This window comes from Tachypleus tridentatus, chromosome 10 (assembly GCF_004210375.1).
Source record: "Tachypleus tridentatus isolate NWPU-2018 chromosome 10, ASM421037v1, whole genome shotgun sequence".
NCBI classification, from domain to species: Eukaryota; Metazoa; Arthropoda; class Merostomata; order Xiphosura; family Limulidae; genus Tachypleus; species Tachypleus tridentatus.
The window spans coordinates 70,917,074-70,943,421 of record NC_134834.1 but is presented as its reverse complement, the minus strand read 5'-3'; the positions used below and the strand labels follow the sequence as shown (position 1 = coordinate 70,943,421).

The window sequence follows — 26,348 nt, the reverse complement described above, 5'->3', positions numbered from 1 at the left end:
TGCTCAACCTCGATCGATGCTTACGGAACCCGATATAGCATTAAATACGGTAACGCCCCCTAGCGGGTTACGTGAAGCCTAATGTTCAGAGAGTTTCGTGGCTGACAGAACAGTTCGCGGCATCGTAGAGTGTATTGTTGGAATGGGAACGTGCACGTAAGAGAGTCTTCTGAACTGAAGTTGTCTGCGTCATTCTTGACACCAAGATCACGAAGAAGTCCAATGGCGTGATTTCTGATGAGGTGTCCGGCTGTCATAGCATTCACATGCGGCCAGACGATGGTGGGGGTTACTTTAGGCAGTGGAACTTCTACGGTATACTGAAAATTCAGCTCCCTCTAGCCTGTTGCTTTCAAGAAAGAAGCACGCTGTTTTCTTTTAGCTTTCAGACTGACAGCCTTAACACCTGTTGAGTTATGTCAAGTGAGTTGAAGTATATTTAAGAAAATCATTCTTTAAATGAATATAAGACTTTTATTACATCTGCAGTACGTCTCGTTTCTTAGGAGTTTTACTCACTATAATCTTTATAAATATACATTTAAGCAACAAGTGAATCCCAAGTCTCCACAACTGATTTCAAAACTCACTCGAATCAACCTTTTCTTCCTACTTGCCCGGCATGGCCAAGCGTGTTAAGGCGTGCAACTCGTAATCTGAGGGTCGTGCCAAACATGCTCGCCCTTTCAGGTGTGGAGGCGTTATAATGTGACGGTCAATCCCACTATTCGTTGGTAAAAGAGTAGCCCAAGAGTTGGCGGTGAGTGGTGATGACTAGCTGCCTTCCCTCTAGTCTTACACTGCTAAATTAGGGACGGCTAGCACAGATAGCCCTCGAGTAGCTTTGTGCGAAATTCAAAAAAAAAAAAAAACATTCTTCCTACTTATAAATAAGAATAGACCTTTCTACAGAAGCGATAGGAACACCTTTATTTTTCTGTTTTATTCTCAAAAGGTTCTCTGTTATTTTTTTTTTTTTATTTTTGTTAGTTGTGCCTAACACGAATATATATCCTGGTGTCAAAATATTCCTTTCTCTTCTCCTTTCTTCTCAAAGAACGAAGTTTATTCTTCTGGTTTTTGTTTTTAGTTAATGATAGTTTTCATAATTTTGATTTTCTGTTATTTTTTCCGCTAGAAACAAAACTTTTATATATTTTAAAGAAAAGAGAACCAAATATTTTACTTTTTCTCGTATCAAAAGTACCGTTAAAATCATGGTTGAAATATGAACAAGTGTATTTCGAGATAGTTAAAAATATGTTTAATGTTATGGTTCATTTTGATTTACCAATTTGTATTGTAACTCACGCGTAGGAAAGCACTTAAATTATTAATTTGAACATTGTTTTAAAGAAACAACCAATCACAGTTTTCCAAGCCCAAGTCTTCGTATTAGTGTGACTCTTTAATTATTAACATGAATAATGTTTTTAAATAACAACCAATTAATAGGTTTTCCAAAGCCCACGTCTTTGTATTAATGCGACTCTTAAATTACTAACTTGAACAATGTTTTTAAATAACAACCAATCATAGGTTTTTCAAAGCCCACGTCTCTGTGTTAGTGCGACTCTTAAATTACTAGCTTGAACAATGTTTTAAAGTAGCAACCAATCATAGGTTTTCCAAAACCACGTCTTTGTATTAGTGTGACTCTTAAATTATTAATTTGAAAAATGTTTTTAAATAACAACCAATCATAGGTTTTCCAAAGCCCACGTCTTTGTATTAGTGCGACTTATAAATTATTAACTTGAACAATGTTGTTAAATAACAACCAATCATAGGTTTTCAAAGCCTACGTCTTCTTATTAGAGTGTGACTTGGGCTATTCAGTATATTTATTGTACTCTAACCTAATTTTAAAAAGACTTATCAGGTGTAATCATAGTTCGATCAGAAACAAAGCTAGTTTAGCTGTTTATCAATTTATGAGTTTGATCTTATATATGTCAAGCAACCATGCTATAATACAATGATGTAGGCAAAGCAATATTTTCCTGGACTACTATAACCGTGATGACCTAGTGAGTTAACGCGTTCATGATACGTAAATATATCGCGCCTTTTCACTTACATTTATATAAAAGAAAACAAAAAAACAAACATACAAAATAAAACAAGAAAAGAGAGAAACATGAAAAAATTGCAAAGAAACCAGTTTCTTGTTGTTAGTAAACTTTGATAATTTATGTTCCGGAGTTCTTTCGAAAGTTGTTTAACCAAATAAATTAGAAATTTGTCCACTGAAATGTCTCTAACAATTTGCTACTGACTGGTTTCAATAATTACGTTTGTTCAGCAGTTAAACTGATAAACACGAAAAACTGAAAAAGTTAAAGTATATTCTATTCTGTTTCTTAGGTTACAAAAGTTTAAATATAGCTTTTCCAGTTTCTGTGTGTGCGTGTGTTTCTTATGGCAAAGCAATATCGGGTAGTTTGCTGCGTCCACAGAAGTGAATCGAACCCCACATTTTAGCGTTGTAAATTCGTAGACCGGCCGCAGCCCAGCGGGGGCCCAGTATACCGTATTCGGTTTCTTAGGTTACATTATGTTAAACTAAAGTAAAATGTCACTGGCGCGAGCGAGACAAGAGTTAAAAAAGAATGCTTTCTTGGAGACTCTTAGCACCTCTATTCAATTCTCCAATGAAGTGTTTTTCCCACGCTTTGTTTCTTGTTATAGTTTTACCAAACGTTTAACAATCTAGCGACATGCTTTAATGAGCTACTCGTGTCCATTGGAGACAAAACTGATTCGGTCATCATTAATTTTGTTTAATTTCAAGTTAAAGTAGAAACCAATACAAACACGTTTTTTACTTACATTTCATTGCAAACCATGTAAGCAACTTTAATTTAGTTTTAATCACAAACAAGAGAATTATACTAATAAATTCCATGAAATGCATGTCCATTTTTGTGTTCATTATGCTATTACCTGTATAATATTGAATTTGGTTCCTAGAAACACAAAATAATAATGGTAGACTAATATAGTATAAAATTACATTTCAAGTTTAATAAATCCCATTTCCTCCAGTTCTTTCCGTCTTCGTGATCACAACTCTGGGAAGTGTAAACGATACGTTCGGAACAAATGCGCTATTGATCTCAACTGAAGTATGTATTGGGTGTACGGGTAGTTGTTGCTGATTTATACAATTATCATTTTGCCATCCAACAACTGGGTTAAAATCTGGGAATCCTAATGTCAGTTTTGTGTACAGGTTAAATATATAAATCCTTAAACTACAAATGGTTAAACTCACTGGAAGGAAACTAGCATATTTAGTTTAAACGTTCACAACAAAATTTCTTTGCATTACTTCGAATTAAAATGTCTGCATTTCACAATTTGCACCACTGTAGCTATATTTGTTTACTTTGTAAAGGTTTTCTAACATTTAACCTTGCCGTCAATTAGTGGTCAAAATCGGTGTATTTAGTCGCTTTTTGTTTTGTGAAGACTTAAAATTATCGAAGATATGTTACATGTTATTTCAGGAAGGTTCACGCAGACTTATACATATATTTAGAATTTATATAGCAAAATAGTGCATTAACGTATGGAGGCATTACATAGCCTGTGGATAATAATAATAAACAGCGTAGGAAGATGTGAATAGGCTTTATCATGTGGAACTTACAAGTCAAATACCAAAAGGTGTTTTGTGGAATATCTGTTATCTCAATCCTTTTAAATAAACCAGAACACCGAAGGAGGATTTGCGAGGGTTCTATTATGTGGATTTTGTAGAGTACGTTGATAGGGAGAAGGAGGGTTTACAAAGGCTTCAAGGAAAGCTGATTACTTGTTTAGAAATGTAAATCCTTATGTGTCTCTAATAATCTAATACGTCTTACGTGTTTAGTTCACTAGTGTTGCTATATTGTATGGTCTAACACTGTGATTGAATTACAATACGTTAAAAATATGCACGCACGCTGATAAACCTTCAATTTTCCATCTAGAACGTTGGTCGGTAACTCTGTGAGAGTTATTTCCGTTTTAGCTGTTTTGTAAATCCACGTAGCCTTAATAATTAACACGAGGGAAAGAGAATTAATTAATATTTCTCGTTTCATGCTTTCAGAAATGTTTTAAGCACACACACAGTAATATAATACCGAAGATAATACTTTGAAACTCAAGCAAATGAGGTGCATTTAACACTATTTCGCAGAATATTTTGGTCACCGTCAGATGGAGCCACAGTCGTGTTAAGTAGGTGTTAGGATTTATTTGAAACGAATATGCAATCTACGAGTACATTACATCCTAAAATGTTTTATTCTACCGTATTATACGTTCAATCGTAAGTGATGTTACTGAAAAGGACCTGACAAACACCATGCATGTTGCTCGAATATTAAATTAATATGACTTTTAATAGTAGCGTTTTTTGGTTGTTGTTTTTTTTACTGAGTTGAACATCCTCGTTAGTACAGAATAAGAAACACTAAGCGGGAGTGCATTGTCACTCTGACCTAGTTATAAAGTAAAATTATTATCGTGGTCTGAACCTAAAAAAGCTTTCGCTTTAAAGTAAAATAATTAAAGTTGTTGTGTTGAATTAAACACAAAGCTCTACAATGGGCTATCTGTGTTCTGTTCACCACAGGTATCAAAACCTGGTTTTTTAGCGTTGTAAGTCCGCAGACATACCGCTGATCCACTGGGGGGGGGGAAATTAATATGAATATTCTGTTGTTTTGAGACAAAGAACGAAACGCATGCCGATAAAAAATATTATTTAATAAACTAACTTATAAGTGTTTTTATTTAGTAAACGAAATATTAGGATTGAAAGAACAGAATATAAATCGTTACCTAATGGTTGAAATAAATACGTACACGTGCGGTTGAATTTGAAGAACAGATATACGTATATTAGCATACTTTAAAGATTGGCTGGCATGGCTAGGTGGTTAAGGCGTTCGAATCCCCATCACACCAAAGATATTCGCCCCTTTCAGCTGTGTGGGCGTAATAATGTTACGGTTAATCCCACTATTCGTTGGTAAAAGAGTAGCCCAAGAGTTGGCGGTGGGTGGTGATGACTAACTGCCTTCACTCTAGTCTTACACTGCTAAATTATGGACGGCTAGCGGAGATACCCCTCATGTAGCTTTGCGCGAAATTCGAAACACAAAACTTTAAAAATAACTCTACTGAATCAAAATACTTATTATTTAAACAAAATATATATCTAAATAAACAGTCTACAAATATTTTCCATTAGGGCAACTATTTTTAATAAAAAAATCGATAAGATAGGTCATTTATTTGGGATGTATTTTTCAGTTAAACCGTATCTGTGAAATGGTTGTTTGAATTAGTCACTAAAGGAGTCATCTTACTCTGGGCAGATTGAAAGTGTTACCGTAGTTATGTATGTTTGACAGTTGAGAGTTTAAAAACCTCTAAAACTATCTACGATTGTCTACTTTGACCCTTGGCCTTAAAGTTCAGCTTTGACCATTCAAGCATATAGTGATTTAAGAACGGTTTCCTTTCACGTAGTATTGAAAAGTGTTCTGCTGATGTAGCAACACACACGTACACAAGCGATTGACGTCATATCATTTGTTGTTGTTTTTTACAATATTTTAAAATTATTTCGCGAAGCTACACAACAGATACTTGTACGCAACTGTGACTAATTTTTAACTGATAGACGAGAGACAAGGTGTTCAGTCAACAGCATCCACTATCAACATTTGGGTTTAATGAGATGTGACCGTCACTTTCACAGTGCACCTCCTGTTCAAAAATGCTTTGTCGCGGAAATCAAATTCACATCTGGTGTAGTTAAACAGTAGGGCACACCCTATCTTTTCTAACAATAAGGATGTTAGTAATTTGGTACCATATGAGTATTTGGCCCGGCATGGCCAGGTGGATTAAGGCGTTCGACTCGTAATCTGAGGAGCGCGGGTTCGATTCCGCGTCGCACGAAACATGCTCGCCTTTTCAGCCGTGGGGGCGTATAATGTTACGGTCAATCCCACTATTCGTTGGTAAAAGAGTAGCCCAAGAATTGGCGGTGGACGGTGATAAATAACTGTGTTCCCTCTAGTTTTACACTGCTATTTTAGGGACGGATAGCGCAGGTAGCCCTCGAGTAGCTTTGTGCGAAATTCAAAAAACAAACAAAATATGAGTATTTTCTAAAATAATCAACTTACAAATAATTATTTTTTATCGGTCGTGTATGAATAAGAAAAAAATTTGATAGTTCCTGTAACCTATAAATGAAAATATGTTTAGCAATAAAAGAAGCCACATTGTACTCATTTCTACTTGAGTACTGTTACCCTTGTTTATCATATATGCCACTCAGCTTCTCTTATTGTTTAGTGTTGTTTTATTAGTGCAAAATTGGCTATCTACACTCTGTCTATTGCAGGGAAATCAAACCTTGGATCTTACTATTGCAAATCCATTAAATTACTACTGATCCTCCGAGGGACTGGTCAATCTGAGTACACGTGCCTTATTTTAACTCTACGTTTCTCGTAAGTTAACTGTTTCAAACTTCTAACCGTTGTGTCTTCGCTAGATACCATTTTCTCTGCGTACAAATCTTATTTCTGAATACAGAAATTATACAATAGTTTATTGTCTATTGATATTATAAGTTTTAACACAGTATATTTTAATAGAGTACATTTAATTTGTTAGGAAGTGAAACGACGCAATAATTTTTCGTAGTTTATTTTAATAGCTGGAAAACGAGAAGAATTTCATTCTAGTTTGAAAATGTTTTCAATTAGACTTTGCGATAAAACTAGAGACGCCGCTCTTCTGCTCGAGCAAATAATGCATGAGCTCACAAAACCATATCGGCTGAAAGATTGATTTTATAGGTAGTTGTACTAGATTTTGATATTTTCAATATGAACATCTTATGCAACACATGAGCTAGATAGCACTACGAGTTAGGCATATCTATACCTAATTTAAAAATACACTCGTTGCTTATAAACACAGCAAAAACACAACTCGTAGTCTTTACGAAATTGACATAACACAAAAAACAACAGCCAGAATTATATATAAATGGTATACTACTCCAGATTGCCCCATCGGCAAAATTTTTAGGTCTGGCCTATGATTCAAAACTAACTTGGATCAATCATGTTAACGAAATTAAAAATAAAGTCTGACGAAGAACTAACTATGCTAGGAGTCTAACTGGTAAAAACAGTGGAGCATCTACAGACAACATACTAAAATCTATAAAACATATATTAGACCTGTAATAGATTATGCAGTTCCAGCATGGATAACTGTAAGCAATAAAATAATTAAAACCAAACTACAAACAATCCAAAACACACTCCTCAGAACTGCATACAGAGTTACAAGAACTATATCATCTCAGTTCATTCACAAATATTCGAACAAACCAACCGTACCAGATAGACTCCTACATAGTACAATAACAAGAATTGGATGAAAAACGAATTACTATGCGAACTAGACAGGTACCTCATACATGATGAAGCTAGTCCTAAATATCTCTCCTCAGTTAACTTATATTTTAAATATAAAAATAAATATAAATATATAAAATAATAATAATAAGTAATAATAATAAAGATATATATATATATATGTATGTATTAAACAATAAAAAAATGCCACCAACAAACTTGACATTCCACTGATAGAATAAAATAATCACTATATATGAGCCACAATACATGGACATTGCCCTGAAAAGGATCAAAATAATATTCATTTCTACAATTATAAATACCAATCCGTCAAGAACATAAGTACGGGGAGGAAGAAGAGGTCATAGAGAACCTGACCCTCCAAGGTATGAAATTTTCTTACCCAAACACCAACAGACATTCATTATGTATTCTTAATTGAATGGCAGAAATGACAGTTACGGTTATAACGCCCCCTGCTGGTCAAACTTCTACATACAATAAAGAAAAATAAAGAGTGGGTTGTGTAAGTTTAGACACTATGGAGATATAATAGCAAAATTTAAAGCCTCGTAAACTGTTTTCATGACAGATAATAGGTCAGACAGAAATATCTAAAAGATCGTTCCCTCAAATGTAGTGGGTGGACGGCGTCCACCATCTATTGTAACAGTGATGTTTCTACAGATGTAAGTGCAGTTTAAGTTCAGGTCATGTCAAAGTTTGAACCTTCGACCCTCTGAGTTGCAGCCCAGTACTAACCACTGGACGGCTTCCAGCTCTTCTTTTATAAAGAACTCATTTCGTTAGCCTGACTATAATGATAAATTATTGTAGTAAGTTCCAAACTCCTAACGTTTAACACCAAGCGAATGAAGTTAATAAACTTAAAATATTACATGTGGATAACAGTGAAAGTTCCTATCATAAAAAAACATATCTAAATTTTGCATCACGTCTATGGGCCTTTGTACCCAACTTTACGAAACACATACTGGTCCCTGGATAGCACCAACACACACATATATGTATATTTATACTTGCCAGTGTCTTGCTTTCATCAAGGTTATCTGGTGGATGAAGCTGGCTGATGTTTTTATTATGAAGAAACGGATACCAAGTAACAGTTTCGCTGCTGTATTTCTTTGAAAAAAGAATTATGTACTTCTTTAAACTTCATTGATGTTTTGACGAAATTACCGTTGTTTTCTTCTTTTTATTATATCTGGAGAGTTTCTTTTATTTTTCTGTCATTTGGGAGGTTGAATTCAAGTTAACAAAGAAAATCCAATGTTAGAGCAAAACATGACAAAACTATCAGCGATTTTGAAAACTTGTCGAACGAAAATTTGACCGTATAAATATATTTTCTGATACGAAAACGTTGTTGTTTGAATTAAGCACAAAGCTACACAATGGCTATCTGAAAAAAAAAAAGACATACCGCTGAGCAATACGAAAAAAAAAACAATAACTAGAAAAACCTCGGCCAGTGTATTTATCGGTTATTTGTTTAAGGTGGTCCGAAAAATGAAATTGTTAACATTTTTCAACGTAAAATGTGCGAGTTCAGCAGAGATAGTTTCGATTTTTCCTGCTAGTATATGTGCTACGTATAGAACCCCAACAAGTAAGCACGTGCTTTGATTCAAAACACGTGTGCTAGTAATTTCAGTATCATTAACGCACTTGTTACTTTTCACGATATGTTATAGATGACTCTCAGCATCTTTGTATTAGTTTAGCCAATGAAATAAACGTCGAACTTTTAATCTCGGTAACGCATTAATATATAAATATTTTATTTCTGAATACAAACACAGGGGGAAAATGATAGGAAATGAAACTTATTAGTTATAAATTACATTTCCTAAATAACCTCAGAATCAAAGTATCTGTAAGTATAATAATTTATACTGATACCTACAAACCGTTTATCACTTAGTAACACGAATAACCCATGAGAGATTATTATTTTATTGTAACAAATTACAACATTGTTTAAACTGGCAGTCATGACTGATAACATTGCTGTAACTTATAGTCACAAATGATAACATTGTTTAAACGAGCAGTCATGACTGATAACATTGCTGTAGTTTATAGTCACAAACGATAACATCTCTTTACTTGTCAGTAACGAAAGGTAATGTCGCTGTATCTGATAATTAATGTGTAATAACACCGATTTACCTGCTAGTTTAACAGTTTCTTAAAGTGGTTAGCGTGTATGGCTTTAGATCATATTGTCCAAGGTTCAAATGACGATACGTTGCTGAACACGCTTCGCACTTTCTTTATGTAAGAGTGTCATAACTATGACATCCAATCTCGGTTGAGAGTAGCCGAATTATAGACGACATGCCTGGTGACGGACTGCATGCCCTTCATTTTATCAGCAGTTCAAATTTAGTCATAGTTTTGCTTGAACCTTAGGTGGTCTCCGCCCTAGACATTTAGCCCATGTGTCAGTAACGTGCCCCTCAAGTTGAAACTACAAGCATCAAGGTATTTAATATTCACTTACACTGAATCGAACGTACGAAGGTATAAAAAATTATGATAAAAATCGTGCAAGAATGTTTATGTTTTTTTGAGTTTCCGTAAGTATAAACTTCAACTCATAAAAGTGTATAAACTGCATTTCGTATGTGTGCCGTCCAGCCTAGATGATAAACTATAGTACAAAATTTGCAGCCCTGCGTGATTATATCATAAATCTTAGGCCTAACTTTTCATTCTATGAAATGCAAAAGTTTCCAAATTTCCCTCAAAATTGTACTCTATTACAGTTGTGACTTCATGTTACAGTGTCATTACTTGAAATAAAATCTGTGATTTAATGTTTTACATCATTATTTTGTGTAATTACTTATTTTACTTGGAAAAAAAAAAAAGCTAAGTGACATATTTACCGAAGTCGAGACGAGTCGACAACAGAAAAGAGCTTAGTCAAAATATACGGTCAATGTATGTAATCCAGATACAATTGGTTGAGTTGTTCCATTTCTTCATGACCGTATGTAAACGCTTTACCAAGATGACCAGTCTGGTCAGTTCTCGTGGATGAAACTTCAAAGATGGATCGTACTTTACTAGAACTTGTCCAGCAACCCTTTACGTTGACAAGTTACGAGTTTAACATAACTTGGTTTCTATAAGGCTTATCTGAGGCAAGACATTTTAATCCACTCTGTGCTTCGGTTATAATTAGCCTCCAATCAGGATGACCATTGAAACGCGAAATGTGTTTGGTACCGGTTTGAAATGACGCGTTCTATCGCACGCGTCGGTGATTGGGTAGAATGTGTTTACTTACTGAGAATGTTTTCCTGATTGTATTTGTAATTAGAGACAAGTCACATAATATAATTCATCATCTGATACATAGAAACGCTTTCTAAGATCATTTTTAATTATTTGAACAGAATTTCAGTATTATGGTGTTATAACAAGCGTTTTCCAGTATTGTTCGTGATAGGAAACCAGAAAATACAATGTGGAAAGCAGGATGTTATTTAGTGTAAAAATAGCCGATAATTCTTGTACAGTCACAAAGACATGATTAACAATAACAAAATATGGAGGTTTATTATTTAAACAATAATTGAAAGTTTAATAAATAACTTCTGCCCTCTGATAACATAGTGGAACCCCATACTGGCAAAGTGGTATGTCTGTGGACTTACAACGCTAAAAACCGAGTTTCGGTACCCGTGGTGCGCAGACCAAAGAGAGCACATGGTGTAGTTTTGGGCTTAACTTCAAACAAGAACACAGTATAATTATACTTCAGTGTTTACGACTGTTTTTTTTTTATGGATTCGTTTTCTTTCTGTTATTTAGGGTAACTGACCAAGACAAGCGTTTGGGCTGAGCTTTAGAAACATAATAGATACATGATATTTTTTTGGTAATATGAAATGCTTTGCATGTAAAGTGATATTCGAAATCGTAATTAACTTATTTAAGAAAGTATAGGTGGAATGTTTTAGGTCATCCAGTTTCCACACGTGGCATCGAACAAACATGTGTCCATTAGCAGTAGTCTTTGAACTCGTTAAACTCTGCTGCTAAGCTTCTTGAAACCATTGAATGAGCAACTCTTATAAAATTCACTACCACCAAAATGAACTTAATGATCAATAATCAAAACTACCTCCAAATAAGTGGCCTAAGTATGGGTAATCCCGTGTCACCAGTTCTGGCCAACGTTTGTATGACAAGCTCTCCGTTATACGAGAACCTTCTGATACAAGAACTGCCACTAATATTCCATCTGGGCTAAAGACCACTTGATTATAATGTCACTGTCTTCTTTAACTTTTTTTCCGTATTTTGAGTAAGCTCTTACATAATAGACATGCTTTATTAATTAGATCATAAAAACACCCCTCTGAGCCCCCCAGTGGCTCAGCGGTATGTTTGCGGATTTACAACGCTAAAAACCGGGTTTCGATACTCGTGGTGGGCAGAGCACAGATAGCCCATTGTGTAGCTTTGTGCTCAATTCAAAATACAACAAAACAGCCCTCTGACGGTTCAGAGGTAAGTCTGAAGGCTTACAATGCTAAAATTGGGATTTCGATACCCGTGGTAGGCAGAGCACAGATAGCCCTTTGTGCACAACAAAACAAGCAGACTAACGTAAGCAAATTATCGCTTTCGAATTCTACCGACTTTTTTTTTCTCCACCTGTTATAAGATATGTTGGTTTATTGTTAAAAACCTCGGTATCTAAACCCGGTTTTTAGTGTTATAAGACTTCAGACTTACCGCTAAGCCAGAGTTATTGGAAACCAGATATATAATCAACAAATTTAGAAAACATTAGATCACAATTTACTGTTCGAGACTTTGTTGTTAAAACCACTCATTTAGCATGAATAAAATCAGCAAACAATTTAATTACGTGAACACATTGTTTAATTTCTGTGGTGCATTTTGCAATTATAAGGTAGTATATTTCATGCAATAGTTACAAGACCCTTTAGTTTATTTCTATACTCCAACTGCTTGAAGTTATACATTGTCGAAACATTTCATAGTTAAACATTTAACCATTTTAAAACATAAAACATTGGTGGGACGGGGATTCGAACCCGCGACCTTCAGATTACGAGTCGAACGTCTTAACCCACCATGACTGAATGCTTATTAAATCTTTTTCTTTAGAGAACTGGGAGCTGGTCACTGCGCCTCCTTTATGGACGGTAGTTTTGAGTTCATAATGCATAAAAGGGATGGAACCAGTTTGTATTCGTTCAAAACTTCTGAAAGAAGGAAGGACATCCTTCAGAAGAATTGACATTGAAATCTAATCAGTGTTTTTCCACTTTTATTTAATATCGTAAGTTGTGTAGTAGTTTGAGACCCGTATCACTAATTAGTTTGTTTTTTTGTTTTTATGACTTTCGCGCAAAGCTACTCGCGGGCTATCAAAATTAGCCGTTCCTAATTTTGCGGTGTAAGACAAGATGGAAGGCAGCTAGTCATCACCACCCACCGCCAACTCTTTTACCAACGAATAGTGGGATTGATCGTAACATTATAATGCCCCCACGGCTCAAATGTTTGGTGGGACGGGTATTCGAACCCGCGACCCTCAGATTACGAGTCGAACGTCTTAACCCACCTGGCCATGCCGGGCCCATTAATTAGTAAGAAATTGTTTATTTGGATTCGTGTAAACTTTAATATATTAGAGTCTCAGTCCATATCTAGATACACGCACACATCTAATACGAAGGCTGTATTACAGAAATATGATCCAAACTTTTAAAATTTGCAGTTATTTGTTATAGAACAAGAACAACACAAAACTGCACATCACAAAAGGAACTGTTAGACAAAGGGTATTAAAATGATGTGTAAAGCAATTTGTGGGAAAGAGTAAATTTATGAATGAAGATATAAGGTTAAAACTTAATGGCTTATGACGTTAGGACACATTGATGATAAAGTAACATGTGCATACACATATACGTTAAAAGTGCTTAATTTGTAAAAACACTTTGAAGGAGAATATTTTTCATTAATTTTCAAAAGAATTTTCAAATATATTTAGCACTTAAATTATAATAATTATCACCCCAATTTGTTTAGAGGCGGGATTTCGCCTGTTCATATATTTTGTATAATTATGTATTTCAAAAGATTAGTACCCGTTAATAAAGCTGCACGGCGTGTTATGTGTTTAGGAAATGAACAATGTGTACACCATCACATGAAAACGATAATTTATTCATTTATCGTGACAGTTGTAGCTTCGGATAAGATTAAATTTAACGAAGTTCCATGTGACTAACGGAATTTAAACATGAACATTTGGTGGTTACAGTTGTTGCTCGTTTGTCATTAGGCACGCGGCTACACAGACGGCTATCTATACACTACCCACCACGAGTATCGAAACCCGGGTTCTACCAATGAGTGCGCATGCGGCTGAAATTGACTGTTTATAAGAAAGGGAGTATTTTTAGCAAGAGGCCACGTAATGTCTGAAAGAAACACTGTATAAATAAAAAATAATAGATACCACGTGGTTACTGAAACTGATTTTTATTGAGGGACAACGGTCCGTCTGCAATATTACAAAGCTAAAATCCGGGATTTGATTACCGAGACGGACACAATAGGTAGTTCAATTTGGCTTTGCCACAAACAAAAAAAATACCGTGTGTGTGCTTTTGAATTTTGCGCAAAGTTACACGAAGCCTATCTGCGCTAGCCGTCCCTAATTTAGCAGCGTAAGACTAGAGGGAAGGCAGCTAGTCATCACCACTCATTGCCAATTCTTGGGCTACTCTTTTACCAACGAGTAATGGAAATGACCGTCACATTATAACGCCCTCAGTGCTGAAAGGGCGAGAATGTTTGATGGGATGCAAAGTGGAATCCGTGCCCTTCATATCGAGAGTCAAGAACCCTATCCACATGGCCATGCCAGGCCAACAAACACTGAAAGTGATATTGTGCAAAAAAAACACACCAAAAAAGTCACAGTAATTGCCACGTAGGGACTGAAGGTGATACTATATAAACAGTAATATCAACATTTTAATTATATCTAATTTTCACTTCATAGCTTAAAAGTGGTATAATTAATAAAGTATGAGATATCATTAGAATAAAAGATCCTACGGTGTGTAAAATTGACACTTGTAAATAAAGGTGTATTAGTGACGATTAGAATTAGTGACTAAATATTAACTGTAAGTATCCTGAATAGAAAAAAAAATGTTTATTAGATTTACGAAGGGTCCCTGTACAAGCAACGGCGTATAATAGATGAAAATCATGTATAATATATTAATAGATAATAAAATTATTCTAATATATATTACCTTATGTATATATGTTCAGGATTAGGAACCATGATCTTTAATTTGTGGAATTTATTTTTAAAAATATGTTTTAATATGTAATAGCATTAAAAAATTTATTATATGTATAATACTATACGTTTGTGTAAACTTACGAGTACAAGAGGGTTTCTGGTTTATTATTTATTACTACGTGCTTGACGAGTCAATATTACATCTTATCGTCTGTGTGTTTTAGTAAATAAAATACATTCAGGTAAAAACCTCCCTTTTATGAGGAGCTTTGAGGCGTGACTGAATTTGAAACTACATAGCAGAGAATAATCTTACATAGAAATGCAGTTGTTCGATCCCTGTTTATTATTATTTTCATTATGTGCTTTTGTCAAAACTCGAAAAATATCAAAATCTCCTTCGTATATTCCTAATATGGTGTCTTGGTTATCATATCCAAGTAGGAATCAAAGGTTCCTAATGTGGTGTCTTGATTATCATATCCAAGTAGGAATCAGAGGTTCCTAATGTGGTGTCTTGGTTATCATATCCAAGTAGGAATCAGAGGTTCCTAATATGGTGTCTTGGTTATCATATCCAAGTAGGAATCAGAGGTTCCTAATGTGGTGTCTTGATTATCATATCCAAGTAGGAATCAGAGGTTCCTAATATGGTGTCTTGGTTATCATATCCAAGTAGGAATCAGAGGTTCCTAATGTGGTGTCTTGATTATCATATCCAAGTAGGAATCAGAGGTTCCTAATGTGGTGTCTTGATTATCATATCCAAGTAGGAATCAGAGGTTCCTAATGTGGTGTCTTGGTTATCATATCCAAGTAGGAATCAGAGGTTCCTAATATGGTGTCTTGGTTATCATATCCAAGTAGGAATCAAAGGTTCCTAATGTGGTGTCTTGATTATCATATCCAAGTAGGAATCAGAGGTTCCTAATGTGGTGTCTTGGTTATCATATCCAAGTAGGAATCAGAGGTTCCTAATGTGGTGTCTTGGTTATCATATCCAAGTAGGAATCAGAGGTTCCTAATATGGTGTCTTGGTTATCATATCCAAGTAGGAATCAGAGGTTCCTAATGTGGTGTCTTAATTATCATATCCAAGTAGGAATCAGAGGTTTCTAATATGGTGTCTTGGTTATCATATCCAAGTAGGAATCAGAGGTTCCTAATGTGGTGTCTTGATTATCATATCCAAGTAGGAATCAGAGGTTCCTAATATGGTGTCTTGGTTATCACATCCAAGTAGGAATTGAGGTTCCTAATGTGGTGTCTTGGTTATCATATCCAAGTAGGAATCAGAGGTTTTTGTGTTCGAAATATAATACTAGCAAACATGATTCGTTCTTTCATCTGTGGATGCATTATAAGAGTGAAAGTCAATCCCACTAATCAGTTATACATGTAGCCACTTCAGTTGGCAGGTTCTGTGTTTGGGTCTGCAGTTCAAAAATATGGGGAGCTATATATGAACCATGGAGGTCTTTGACCAGTAGTTTAGTTCATTGCGTTTATAACATATTATAAACGAACGCTTTGAAATAAAATACTTAAAGTTTGGCACATAAATTGTGTGACATTCTAGTGTAAAATTCCCATTTGTTTAGCAACCAGTATCATAACATACAACTGTATATACTATTGAAAGTGTACATAAACACAATATAAAGCGGAAAGTGTAAACTACCGGAAAAACATTTATTTGATTCTGTTATTTTTTTTCATAAAACCAGAGAAACTGGCGTCATTACATTACGTATGAAAGAAACTGACAAAGTATTATTAAGTTCTGGCAAAACGGAAACTCGTCAGGGAGACTGTAATCACGTATACCACTAAATTAATTTATTTTCACTGAAAACCTATTGTTCAATTTGCAGGACTGGTGGTATGTAGACAGCTAATTTTAGAGGATTTACACACGCCACAGGGGACTGCACATCTTTCTCAAAAAAAAAAACAACTCAAACGCTACAAAGAATTAATGCGGTAAGAAAACAGAAATGTACTGAAGAAATTCGCTCGTGAGTAAATCAACAAACTAAACATACGAAAAGTATATAGTTGTAAGATAAGCTTTTAGTATTACCAGAATTTCCATCACCTGTAAAAAAAAGTATGTGTAAAAACTTGTAAATATGTTGTGCCTGTAAAAGTAAATAGAATAAATATTTTACATAGTAGTGACTCATTTTTTAGAAAATGTCTAATAATACCTTACAAAGGGAAGCTCACCTAATGCTAATAGTAATACTTTCTCATCTACCTAAAACTCAGATTATTTTGCTTCACATAATGGAAATATTGAAACCTTTAGTATTTCCGAATGGTATGCTTTTGGAACAACGATTTGATAAACTGCAGCCGTATCCTCTGAAGCTGGTACATTTGGCGGACTCCATTTTTGAAAAAAATAACCATTTGGAACTTTCTCCAGTTCATTCTTTGGGAGTACATATTTAAATAGTGAGAAGACTTACAGACCCTTTTTTTGATCAGCAACAGTGATTAGCTCGCTACCCATTTGGATTCAGCAACAACTTTTCCCCTAGCCAGACCGTTTCACAACAATAAAGATACATCTTTAATTGCAAATAAGGTCTTCCTCCAACCACAACTGGTCTGATGTTTAAAAAAATGGTATGAAGAGGAACATTATCAAAACCACCCTCAATAATCTAAACAATAACAAATTCTCTAGTAACAGAACTCAAATTTAAAGACAATATACCTCCTAAGAACAATGAGTCGCCCCAGTAAAACGTAAAAATATGTTTGATTGTTTTGAATTTTGCGCAAAGCTGCACGAGGGGCTATCTGCGCCAACAGTCTCTATAGTCATCACCACCCACCGCCAACTGTTGGGCTTCTCTTTAACAATGAATAGTGGAATCGACCTTAATATAATAACGCCCCCGGCGGAAAGAACGCGCATATTTGGTGGGATAGGGATTCGAACCCGCGACTTCCCGATTGCGAGTCAAGCGTCCTAATAACTTGGCCACACATAAATACGTATAGGTAAGGGACTGAGCAGTATTATTTGTCAAAGACATAGAACTAACAGAAATAGAAGGTGTAACTTTCTCCCTAACTCCATCAGCCATTTTATCAATGGCCAAATCAACAGCATCGACTCATACGGTGAAACTACGCCCATAAGTGGACACAAACGCATTGATTGTTGCCTTCCTTTCTTTCTTCTTTTTCTATATTTATTGATAAACTAAACACATTCTTTTTATGTTAGATCTCTGAATAATAAGTTTCGTGATTTTTTTCTCCACTTGCTGGATTTTCCACAGCATCAAAATTTCGAACTTACTTCATATACTATACGAGATTCGTATAGTAATGCTAACAGAGAATTGACCTACTATATAAACTTTTGATGCAAGGGAACTGTATTTCAGCATGCCATTCCAACATAGCGAATAAAACTTATGTGGACACGTTGATGGATTTTATTTTTCATAAAGTCACCGGTATTATTCAGCAGCTCTAATTAAAGTAGATAATGGAGTTAGTGGAAAGTTCTCGTGTAATCCTCGATAAGCGTATTTTAATTTGAACCTATCTCAAGAATATCAACTATTATAACTACTATATTAGTTAACACCCCTCCCCTTAAAAACAGAAACACTGTGCCCCCGTATTACGATAATAATATCTTAATTTTCATTCACAGATTTTATTTTATTAAAGCTTGTGTTTTCAAATGTATCTTGTATGTTTATTTTTCAAAATATAATAGTGACCTGGTCGTTTTTTACTTTTAGTAACGAATATACTTATATCATTAAATTTAAAGATCACTTCGAACGTTTTGTAATCATCATTTGACCTACAATCAAGTGCTGATTATATTTTCTGACCTGGAGCAAAGTATTTGTGACGTGTTGTGACCTAATATTTATTATTGGATATTTGTCTTTGATTTAGAATCAAGTGCTGAGTCAGACGTTGGTGGTAGTTTTTGATTTAATGTTCTAAAACTACTCAATAAAATAATAGTTAAATACTAAGTTACAGCGATATAGTTTTATTGACTTTATTTAAGTCGAATAATTTTTATATTTTATTTAAATTCCTGTGTTGATTGTGTTTTATAACAAATGTCAAGTATTCCTTCATCCGTAAATCTCTTATAAGAACTTTTAGCATTTTAATGACTTGTATTAACTGAATAACATTGATTGCAGAGAGAAGTTTTGATACGATTCATAAAGACGTTTGAGGAAGCAATAATGATCACGTTTCTTTTTATTTAAATCTTGAAAACGTTATATTCCTTCACATACACACACAAAAGAGTCAAACGCTGTAATTTAGTAATTTAACGAGATCAGATTTAAAGGACATCCGGAAATTTTCTATTACATGATAGAATGTGATTGAGCCAATAAACATAAGGGCCCGGTATGGCCAAGCGTCTTAAGGCGTTCGACTCCCGGTCGCACCAAACATCCTCGCCCTTTCAGCTGTGAGGGTATTATAATGTGACGGTCAATCCCATTATTCGTTGGTAAAAGAGTAGCCCAAGAGTTGGCGGTAGCTGATGATGACTAGCTGTCTTCCCTCTAGTCTTACACTGCTACATTAGGGACGGCTAGCGCAGATAGCTTTGCGCGAAATTAAAAGAAACAGACAATAAACATAAATTATCGAACTTAAGGAAAAGTAGTGAATTATTATAATCGCTAATAGCTTCAAGGAAAAAGTGGCCAATTTTAAAGAGTATTATCAAATGGTAAATTCCTTTTTTATCATTAATTTTTACATGTTTTTTATTACCGCCTCGTGCGATTAACGAATGTGGTAATCGCAAGATTTGAAGGTAGTCTTTGAACTATTTTACTGTCAAGAAGAAATAGGAATGTTTTGCTCTTGTTGCTATAAGCAGTCAACTATGCACTTTCATTAAACTGACTCTTCTGAACCTGAAGGCATTAGTTGGATCGTTATTTTGAAAGAAGTATCTCGGATATCAAACAGCGCTCCACTTTTGAACCTATGCTGTGAAATACCCTCGGGGTGTGAAAAGCGCGTAAAACTATTTTAATAATGTAATGGTGTTTTCTCGTTTGGGCAATAGCTAAAGAGAAAGAGCGTACAGATTATAGAAAACATGTTCTGAATTTTTTGTGGTTTCTTACTGTTTGCCCCAATTTCTGTGATTCTTGTTTCAAAATACTGCGATATAACCTGCAGTTGTTTTTCTTTTGTGTGTGTATGTGCAAAATATGCAATTTTATAACCGATGAACTAACTAACTTTGAGAATAATGTCTTTACACACACTTAAATGTAGCATTTAACCCAAGAATCAACGGTAATGTTAACAATCTTTTTTTTATTTATTTCATACTTTCAGGTTCCACGTTTCAGGCTAAACCTAAATACAGGCGACAATGATGTTAAAGGTTTCAAAGAAAAAAAAAGGTTAAAATTTTTTAAATCCATCCTGCTTCAGAACCCCTAAAACCGAAATAAGCTTCATGTGAAAATGAGAATGTTGAATAGAATATTACTATTGCTACTTGGCTTATCTTTAATTTCTCTAGTTTTCATTGGAAGGTGTGGATTAAAACTAGAAGAAGAGTTGCGTGCGGCAGAGCTGTCATCACCAGGTTCCGGTTACAGCTCTCCAAGTCATTATTTGGATCTACTACAACAGCAGGAAGAAAAGAATAAACGTAAAATTCAACAACTCCAAGAAAAAATCCAAGAACTTCACAGGAAACTCGTTGAAATCGAAGAAGGCGTTGAACCAACGACTTTGAACATTAAATCCACCAAAGATTCAACATTTTCAGAAGCAGGATGTGTGGATTACATCCAAAAGCAGCTGAACACTGCTGAATTGAAACATGGACTTCCCTTGAATAATGAGTATGAGGTTATTCCATTCAATCACTTTACATTCAGTCGACTTTATCCCGTAGAACTAGGGCTAGGGAAGCGAGTAGTGGAGAAGCCAATAGGGTTCCGGAGAAAAGACCTTTTGGAAATATTTGTTCGTGCTTTAGAGGTAATCAACAAGGAGCGACATGGGAAAGATCGTTGCACAGTGGATGATTTTGTCGAGGGAGCATACAGGAACGATCCTTCAACTGGTTCACAATACGAGCTATATTTCAAAGAGAAAAACAGCACGCATTCCTATCATAAAGTCACGCTAATGCGACCCTTTGGACCCATCCAAACAATCTCAAAAGAGATTGTCCGTACGTCAAAGGAACTTATAAACTTGATTTTACCTCTGTCAGGCAGGATTGATAAATTTCGTAGTTTTATGGAGAAATTTGTCAAAGTTGGAATTAAACTAGATAAAAGGATTTTTTTGACTGTGGTCTATTTCGGCGAAGATGGCCTTCAAGACGTCAGGATAATTCTTACCAAAATTTCTCGCGAAAATCACTTTCGAAATATAAAATTACTAACCCTAAACGAAACCTTTTCACGAGGCAAAGGACTTCAAGTTGGAGCACATCATTGGAATCGTGCCAATGATGTGATACTCTTCATGTGTGACGTAGACATTGTGTTCTCAAGCAAATTTCTCGAACGATGTAGGTTCAATACAATACCGGGTAAAAAGGTCTACTATCCAATAATATTTAGCTTATACAACCCTAATATTGTTTATTCTTTGCAAGGTAAAGACATCCCAACGGAGAGTGAACAGCTTGTAATCTCGCGTGATACGGGATTTTGGCGAGACTTTGGTTTTGGAATGACTTGCCAATATCGAAGCGATTTCATAAATATCAAAGGTTTCGATGAAGATATAATTGGTTGGGGTGGTGAAGATGTCATGCTCTACCGGAAATATGTAAGAAGTCCCTTGACTGTGGTGCGTGCAACTGATCCTGGAATATTCCATATCTGGCACGAAAAAACTTGTGATCCAAATCTGGCTGTAGAGCAATACAGAGCATGTTTACGATCCCGTGCTCTTAATGAAGCATCTCACGCTCAACTGGGACTTCTAGCGTTTGGGGACGAGCTGAAACAGCATCAGAAGAAGAAGGAAGCAGAGAATCCATCTTCTGTTGCAGCTACTTCAGAAATACTCGAAGAGAAAGACGAGGAAAAATATGAAAGAAATGCTTATTGAAATTTTTGTCACTTTGATTAAACAGATCGAAACTTCAGACCACGTCTGCTATGAAGTTTTCATTTCGTGAAGTTGGTTTATTCCTTTGTTTTTCTATATTTCTCTTTACCACAGATTCCTTTGGGGTGAGGAAAACTTGTTTATAACTTAGTAACCAAACTCCTCTAAAGACTGAGTGGTTCGAGGTATTGTATTTTAATAAAGAATATTTAATTCACATGGTAGAGAGAACGAATAGGTGTTAAATAAAAATTCAGGAGACTAAACTATCTGAATAACACTATAAACACATAAACATCTTCATTCAACGTTGAACATTAAAGTATTAACAGCTCACTTTAGAAACGGCAAATCAGATTAAAACAACTGAACAGAAAATGAATGGTTCAGTTAAGATAAAACTGTATTATGTTTAAAACTGATCTTAGAGAACTGGTTTAAAAACCATGCACAAACACTTAATTGCTGAAAGACAAAAATAGAATTGTTCTTTTAACAAAATCGACAATCTCCTCGACAACTGAGATATGTGTGTGTTCCACTAGTCAGGGGACCGTATTTTTTAATGTAAAGAAACTTTTACAAGAAATACTCTAGTCCTTTCTTTAACTGCATGGTCAGAAAATCATGCTGCCAATTATAATTCAGAATACGGAAAAGATGAGAGATGTTGTTACACCGTACAATTCGACAAAAAGTAAGACTAGCACACATGAATAAGAAACTTTTGTTTCCGTGACAGTTATAGGAACCAGGAATTTAAGATATAGATAAATAACTAAATATGCCTATCCTATAAATTACAGATATGTGATGATAAGGTCGCGACAGAAGTAATGTTAAGATGTTTCCTTAAAATTATGAACCATAAAATTATAGAACACGAATTCATGAGAAAACTGATTGTAAATATCTGATATAAAGTTTGTGAGACGACCATTCGTTCTTTGCTATCATTTTTAATTCTTTGTTTCCTTTTACAAAACACTTTACTTAAGTATTTTTAAGTAACTGACATTTGACTTCTTTATTTCTCTGAAAACTTTACCAACTTTTATTTACATGTTAACTTGTATGCCAAAAAAATCTACGAAACGCAAAAAGACTTGACAATTCAAACTTAAATTAATGGACCTAAACTTAAGGTACAGATCTTAATTAAACAGAGCGCATGCCAAAGTGAAATCTAGTCTTCCAAATGTACATTATGATGTGTTCTTTGTAGTGAGTGTCGTAGATTAGATTATACTTTGTCTTTTACTGTCGGTTAACGAATTCTATTGGAGAGCTTAGAAATGTTGAGAGTACGAGTTCTGTTGTGTGCTTCAAGATTTAAAATAGCCATTATCATCAGAGACTTTGATCTCAATGAAAGCACCCGAAATGCATGAACATGTGAATTTGTATAAAAGCAACGACAAGACTTAAGAAATTAGACCAAACAGTCTTTGGATAATGAAACTTCAATACTAAACAAGTTGGTGTTAGATTTTTGTATTAAAATACTTAATACAGATCCAAGGTTTATATCCTAAAATATTCTATATAAAGATTGTTGTTAGGTAGGCCTATACTTGTGAGCATAAGCTCCCTCGTGTATTATAATAGTGATGCCTGAAGGTTAGTGCAATCTGGAATAGACAAATGGTTTACATTTTAGAATGACAGTGGAACTAACTAATGGAAGGGTTAAAGGTTAAGGACTAGCATATACTAGTTTATAATGATTGACTTGTGTTACTGGATCACTGTTTAACTGAGCAGTTAAAACTTCAATGTAAAAAGGACTAGGAAACGGAACACTTAAACCTTCAGTGTTAAGGGTGATAAATAACGGAACAGTTAAATTTGAATGTTAAGGGGTCTAGATAATAGAGCAGTTAAAGCTTCGGTTTTAAAGCATCTTGAGTAACGGAACAGATAAATTTTTAAAATTAGCTTAGGAGGATGTTTAGGAGTAGTTAAACCAAACTGTGTTTTTTCTTAACCCTCAGAGATCAACCATAGACATTACTAAGGATATTTGATTATGATGGTAACGTTGTTCAGTTATACAGATTAATAACTACAATTAATACCCTATACAGTCAATAATGGGAAAAAAAATTCAGATTTCAAAACGTAGACGTAAAGGGAAAGCATTAGCTATTTCCAAACCATTCTACTATTTACAATTTATTCATATTTGAGTGAATAACATGTATGCATTAAATAAGTGTCTAAAAATCATTCGCTGTTTATGTAATAATTATAAAAAAAAGTTTAATATACCTAATGAATTTATAAACGATTAACTTTTAGAGTTTCCACGAATTAACTCAGCAATGTCGATATTTAGTAAGGCCAAATAGTCTAAAGAGGTCGCTTCAATCGTGATTGTTAACATAAAATATCGTAATTCTCCAAAGTATTTTAAGTGAGAATAAAACAGTTTTTGTAGTTGCATTCTAAAAACAAAACAACAGTCATTGATATAGTTATAGAACACAGTCGAGCAGCTTGTGATGTGTTAAAGACAAGACTAGTAAAGGTGTTAGGATACAGCAGGATGAATTAACACTTGATGCTCTAGAGAAGGAAATATTTTCATTCCGAAGCTTGTATACAAAGTTCATTGATGATAGTGGCTTCTTGTACTCACCTCGTAGTAAATCACATGTCTGTACTGGTTGTTTCTAAAACATGAGTTGTATGTATTCTAAAGTAAATATCTAACGGTATTTTTTTTCTTTAATTTTACAAACCTATAAATGTTGTTACGTAACAATTTTCAGTGTTTTTAAAAGACATGAAATTAACATTATTTAATTTATAATAATCTATGAAACCGAAACAACAAAGTTTCTAAACTAACTTTAACTAGTAGTAAATTTTCCGATAGGTTTCATAATTCATGTTTGATCATGATTTTCATGAACCTCTCCGAGTTACAACTTTATTTCGATTGGGTGAATACATTTCCTAAAACAAACAAATATTCCAGCTTTGCAAGTATTTGTTCTTTTACACTGGGAGTGACTTTATTTGTAGTAAATTATATAGCTGAATTTAGATGTGAATAAAATGCGTAATATCTCATTTGTTTTGTGTTGTTTTTGACCAACAGGTGGACTATAATCTTATTAAAAGCTTATTTTGTTTTTTGAATTTCACGCAAAGCTACATGAGGGCTATCTCCGTTAGCCGTCCCTAATTTAACAGTGTAAGACTAGAGGGAAGGCAGCTAGTCATCACCACCCACCGCCAACTCTTGGGCTACTCTTTTACCAACAAATAGTGGGATTGACCGTCACATTATAACGCCCCACGCCTGAAATGGCGAGCATGTTTGGTGCGACGGGATTCGCACCCGTAACCCTCGGAGTACGAGTCGCACGCCTTAACCCACCCGACCATGCCGGGCGAGGATTAACTAGAAAAACTACACTAGTCAAAGAAAAGTATTTGATGAGGACTTTCTGTGAATTCATAAACATTAACTATAAACAGCTTTCATATTAGAAGACGCTAAAGAAAGAATCCAAAAAAAAATCATAACTCACAAAAGTGTTTTATACACTTCTTTAAATTATACTGGTAATAAGAAACATGATTTACTCGTATAATATGAGGTAAATTTCTCAAAAATTCCTTCTATCTTCCAAAGCTTTGTTTCAAACCATCACGATGTATGTTATTCTGTAGTAATGTATTTATAAATAATGGTTTAAATGTTCATACTGTATGTTTAGAGAACGTTCACATTTTTTACCTGGTAAAAATGCTTCCCTGTTCTTTGTCACGGTGTTAGTATATTTTTGTTTAACAGTTAATATGCCAGGATGGGAAATCACGGGATTCTGGGTTAATTACTGGAGAAACAGAACACACTTCAGTCTTTGGAGTCGTGGGTAATTTATAAATGAAACGGTCATATCCCAATATATGATCAGACAGGAGTAATTCAAGAGGTGGCAGTGAGTCCAGTTAGCCATCAAAAAGATATATTCTATATATGCTATATAATCTACGAATTCAAACTTTGTTGGTAAATATTACTAAGAGATGGCTGTGGATGGTGTTGAATACCTGCAGTCTTTCTGGTCTATCACTTCAAAATAAAATACTGCTAGCACAGATAGCCTAGAGTAGATAACATTATGCTCTTTCTCCCTCATAGGTCTTATTCTATATGGGCAGAAATAGATAGAAACCACTAATGAAAACTTTTGAACACACGATAGTTTTGTTTAAGATATGATTTGTTATTATAATTTTTATTGTTAAATGAGAAAATAATAAGAAATACGATTAAACGATCTGAATGAAAAAGTGGCGAGATAATTTTCTTATTCTCGTTTAGCTGATCACAAGTACAAAAGCTATTTATTATACGTCAGTATACCTTGTTAATGTAATATTTTAAAACCGCTTTAAATATTACTTATTATTCTAACAACGATAGC

The 26,348-nt window shown here is 34.6% G+C and overlaps 1 protein-coding gene across 2 annotated transcripts; it reads left to right on the top strand.

Annotated features, from left to right (window-relative positions):
• Nucleotides 1–59: 59 nt before the first annotated feature.
• Nucleotides 60–24,980, top strand: LOC143229529 (chondroitin sulfate N-acetylgalactosaminyltransferase 2-like). Of its 2 annotated transcripts, XM_076462004.1 has the most exons (3): nt 60–423; nt 16,665–16,773; nt 20,158–24,980. In XM_076462004.1, exon 3 carries the CDS (start codon nt 20,290–20,292, stop codon nt 21,901–21,903), a length of 1,614 nt encoding a protein of 537 aa, XP_076318119.1. In that variant the 5' UTR covers nt 60–423; nt 16,665–16,773; nt 20,158–20,289; the 3' UTR covers nt 21,904–24,980. The 2 variants fall into 2 exon arrangements, with proteins under 2 accessions (XP_076318119.1, XP_076318118.1); XM_076462003.1 differs by lacking the exon at nt 16,665–16,773.
• The last annotated feature ends 1,368 nt before the right edge of the window (nt 24,981–26,348 follow it).

Excerpts from the sequence above, each read along its gene's own strand:
- LOC143229529 (XM_076462003.1), top strand. The coding sequence starts at position 20,290 with ATGAGAATGTTGAATAGAATATTACTATTGCTACTTGGCTTATCTTTA.